This window comes from Penaeus chinensis, chromosome 5 (assembly GCF_019202785.1).
Source record: "Penaeus chinensis breed Huanghai No. 1 chromosome 5, ASM1920278v2, whole genome shotgun sequence".
In the NCBI taxonomy this organism is placed as follows: domain Eukaryota; kingdom Metazoa; phylum Arthropoda; class Malacostraca; order Decapoda; family Penaeidae; genus Penaeus; species Penaeus chinensis.
Window position 1 is genome coordinate 2635314 of NC_061823.1, and position 5000 is coordinate 2640313.

General features: G+C 41.4%; 1 protein-coding gene across 1 annotated transcript in view; it reads right to left on the reverse strand.

The window, feature by feature from the left end:
• LOC125025428 overlaps positions 1 to 5000 on the reverse strand; it is a 33270-nt gene that overhangs the window by 16554 nt on the left and 11716 nt on the right. Inside the window, exons 7-8 of the mRNA XM_047613438.1 lie at positions 3633 to 3746; positions 156 to 440 (exon numbers count right to left, since the gene is read on the reverse strand). Coding sequence (XP_047469394.1) covers positions 156 to 440; positions 3633 to 3746 — 399 coding nt within the window. The remainder of the gene's footprint in view (positions 1 to 155; positions 441 to 3632; positions 3747 to 5000) is intronic.

A 5000-nucleotide genomic window follows, 5' to 3' on the forward strand; every position in this document is an offset into this window, starting at 1 on the left:
ACGCTGAATGCGATTTTCCACCGATGCCTCGCGATGAATTGTGTTACCAGGGCGATAGTAACATAATTTTGAGTTATTTCTTTTTTATTCGATACAGATTTCAAAAACGGTGGAAAGGACGGGCTGGACAGGACTAAGAAAGAGAGGAGGCTGACAGTGATCAATGGTCTCTTGATACATAGGTCTTCTCTTGATACCAGGTCTTCTCTTGATACCAGGTCTTCTCTTGATACCAGGTCTTCTCTTGATACCAGGTCTCCTCTCGATACCAGGTCTTCTTACCTCGTGGCGCCATTGTTGCCACGGACGCTTCATTAGGACTCTCTCCTCGAGTTTGATTACCGACCCACGGCCTACGTCCTGCGGCCGCCCAGCCCCCGCGCCATCGCCTGCTTCGCCGTGAGACACCCTCGTCACGGCGCAACGCCCTCTGTCAGTCGCTGGCCAAATCACCTTCAGCCCATCGTTATTAACAGCAATTTCGATGTGTGTATGTGTGTATGTGTGTGTGTGTGTGTGTGTGTGTGTGTGTGTGTGTGTGTGTGTGTGTGTGTGTGTGTGTGTGTGTGTGTGTGTGTGTGTGTGTGTGTGTGTGTGTATTAGTATATATTCATTCGTAATTATTTCCTCGGTTTAGAAACATCATAACGGTACTAACAATGATTTGCAACCATATATGTTATCTGTGATCCATAATCCTATTTGCCCTAAATCTTCTTACTCGCAGTAAGCCTCTATAATTTGAATTAATCTCCGGCTCGCTCGCTTATTCATTCATGTACCGACTCATTTACTAATTCACGCATTTATCTGTTCATGTAATCGTGTTTTTTTCACTCGATAACTCATGAAGTCACTCATTTAACAATCAATCAATCATCCGTTCACTCACTCGCTCTCTCACGTTCACTCGCTCTCCATCCTCCTCCCTCCCACTTACTCCTTATTCTCTGCCTTGCTTCTCTCTTCGTCCCTTCTTCTCCTCTTACCTTTATCCCTTTATAAAAAAAAAAAATCGATATCTGAACGAAGGCTATCAAGACGCGAGTGCAAGGACGGCCGAGTGCGGGCTGTTGTGTGTTTCCGCTATTGATTTCTCTACTTCTTTTGTGCATGAAGTGGGGGAGGAGGGGGAGATAAGTAGGAAGATTCAGAGAGGGAGGGAGGGAGGGAGGGAGGGAGGGAGAGAGAGAGAGAGAGAGAGAGAGAGAGAGAGAGAGAGAGAGAGAGAGAGAGAGAGAGAGAGAGAGAGAGAGAGAGAGAGAGAGAAGGAAAGAGTAAGAAGAAAACAATACAAGTATGAAGGAAAGAGAAAGAAAACGAGAAAAGAAAGAGAAAAGAAAAAAGACAAAGAAAGAGAAAACAGAAAAAAAAGAAAAAGCGTGGGAAAGTAAGAGAATGAATGAAAGAGAAATGACAAAAGAGAAAGCATTTCAAGGGTAGAAAGGGAGGGGCAGAGTACCGTGAGGCGCCGTTTTAATTAGCCATGAGACCTTTCATTATTAACAAGCAGAGTGCGAGCGATGCATGCCAAATGAACTCGTACTTAGGGGGAGCCATCGTGACGTCTCCCTTGCTTGATTTTGTTGCTTTAAATGCTGTTCGGGTGTTTCTCGATGTTCATATCTTGCTTTTTTGATAATGGGAAACGAGGTGTGTTACTGATGAAAAAAAATCAAACGCCCCTCTTGCTCTTCGTGTAATAGTAATAGTTATCATTATTGCTGTTATTAATATCATCATCATTATTATTATCATATTATCATTACTATCATTGTCATTATTATTGATAATAATAATAATAATAATAATAATAATAATAATAATAATAATAATAATAATAATAATAATAATAATATCATAATTATCATCACCATCATTATTATTATCATTATTATTATTTTTATTATTACTATTATTTTTATCATTATTATTATTTTTATTATTACTATTATTTTCATAATTATTATTATTATCATTATCATTATATTATTATCATTATCATTATTATTGCTATTATCATTATCATTATTGCTATTATCAGCAGCAGCAGCAGTAATAACAAAAGTAAGGAGAACAAAAACAATAATAAAATCATTAATCAAATTAATAATTACTTTTGTTACAACAGTTATAATAACAACAGCAATAAGACGGTAGTGGACATAATAATGACAAGAATCTGACATGACAATCAATATAATTTTCGCCGTTGCGCAAAATGACCAGATGATGAACCGCCATCACCTTGAAGTAAGGGAAAAACGCGGCGAAAGATTCATGCAAGGGTAATTACCGTGGCTGTCTTATAAAGAGCGTAGACGCTGTAGCATCTTCTGAAAGGATATGCAAATACGCGGCCCCGAGAGAGCCAGTGCTATCTCGACCGCATCTCGGCGTGTCGGGCTCCTCTCGGGCCCTGACGCGTCTCAAGAGGATCTCGAGGCGCCGCCGCTCTTTCTTGAGGAGAGATGCATTCCCTTTGTCAGATTCGGAGCCTTCATTCTGCTGCCACAATGTTGTCGATGGCTTTGTCTCGGATCGCGGTCGGGGCGCTCGGGGCGGGGAGCGAGGGAGGCGCCGGACGCGGGGGCGGGGGGCGGGGGGGGGGGGGGGGTCACACTGTGTGTGCAAATATACTTTACAATCAAATGCTGGGTATACAAGCGCGTGCGGGATGGGTGAGGAGGGTAAATGAGTTCAAGTGCTATCTGCCTGTGTGTGTGTGTGTGTGTGTGTGTGTGTGTGTGTGTGTTTCCGTCTATCTATTTATTTGTATATCTATCTATCTATCAATCTACCTACCTCCTATCTATAAATATATATATATATATATGTATGTATGTACGTGTATGTATATGTCCGTATATATGTGTGTGTATATGTGTGTGTGTGTGTGTGTGTGTGTGTGTGTGTGTGTGTGTGTGTGTGTGTGTGTGTGTGTGTGTGTGTGTGTGTGTATGTATGTATGTATGTATGTATGTATGTATGTATGTATGTATGTATGTATGTATGTATGTATGTATGTATGTATGTACATATATATCCATATACATATAACCTGCGGTAGCAATACCAGAGCCTCGCCGCGGCCAGGCGCGGCTTTGTCGCGCGCCTCCGCGATGGCTCTTGTCCGGCACGAGAGCGCCGCGCGGCATGGATTGAAGGAGAGGGGCAGGGAGGAGATACCGGGGAGGGAGGGGGACGGGATGTCGCGATCCTTTGGCACTACGAGCCGCCCTCATGAGGCGCGGGTGGCTTACCATGGTCGCGGGGACGGGAGCTGCCCTGCACGTGTCGCGCTCCCGCCCGCGCCCCTCGCGCCCTCGCGCCCCTCACTCGGATCAGCTGACAGGCTGAACTTGCCTGCCTGTTATTCTCCTCGATTCATTCGCTGGCTCATTGACTGCTTCTATTCACTCCTCTTGCCAAGAGCTACTGGTCGGGGCTAAACATTAAGACAATACCCTTTTCTTTCTTGCTAAAGCAAACGCAGATGATGTTGCTCAGCTGTCCCACGCTCCTCTCGCATTCCCTTTAAGGATATCCTGCTTCGCGCCCACTCTACCCTACGGACCAGGAACAAAAATACGCATGCAGTTACCCCCTAAGAGAGTCGATTTCGCAAGCACCGTAGAACTCGCGGCGTCTCTCGGGCGAGGAGAAGGGCCGGGCGTTGGTCGTGGGAGAGCGAGGCAGCGCGGCAGAGGAAGCGAGGAAGGCGCGGGGTCGGGCGATCAGGAGGCCTTCGAGCGCGGGTCTCTTTCCCAGTGGCCCGAAGGAGAGTTCTCGCCGCAGGAGCGATTCGGAAAAGCCTGACCTCCTTCCCGATCGCCAGCCTTGCCTTCCGTGCATGTCGTCCGAATCATTCGGACGACATGCAGAGAAGGAGGGAGAGGGAAAGAGAGAAAAAGGAAGAGAGAGAGAGAGAGAGAGAGAGAGAGTGTGTGTGTGTGTGTGTGTGTGGTGTGTGTGTGTGTGTATGTGTGTGTGTGTGTATGTATGTATGTATGTATGTATGTATGTATGTATGTATGTATGTATGTATGTATGTATGTATGTATGTATGTATGTATGTATGTATGTATGTACGTATGTATGTATGTATGTATGTATGTATGTATGTATGTATGTATGTATGTATGTATGTATGTATGTATGTATGTATGTATGTATGTATGTATGTATGTATGTATGTATGTATGTATGTATGTATGTATGTATGTATGTATGTATGTATGTATGTATGTATGTATGTATGTATGTATGTATGTATGTATGTATGTATGTATGTATGTATGTATGTATGTATGTATGTATGTATGTATGTATGTATGTATGTATGTATGTATGTATGTATGTATGTATGTATGTATGTATGTATGTATGTATGTATGTATGTATGTATGTATGTATGTATGTATGTATGTATGTATGTATGTATGTATGTATGTATGTATGTATGTATGTATGTATGTATGTATGTATGTATGTATGTATGTATGTATGTATGTATGTATGTATGTATGTATGTATGTATGTATGTATGTATGTATGTATGTATGTATGTATGTATGTATGTATGTATGTATGTATGTATGTATGTATGTATGTATGTATGTATGTATGTATGTATGTATGTATGTATGTATGTATGTATGTATGTATGTATGTATGTATGTATGTATGTATGTATGTATGTATGTATGTATGTATGTATGTATGTATGTATGTATGTATGTATGTATGTATGTATGTATGTATGTATGTATGTATGTATGTATGTATGTATGTATGTATGTATGTATGTATGTATGTATGTATGTATGTATGTATGTATGTATGTATGTATGTATGTATGTATGTATGTATGTATGTATGTATGTATGTATGTATGTATGTATGTATGTATGTATGTATGTATGTATGTATGTATGTATGTATGTATGTATGTATGTATGTATGTATGTATGTATGTATGTATGTATGTATGTATGTAT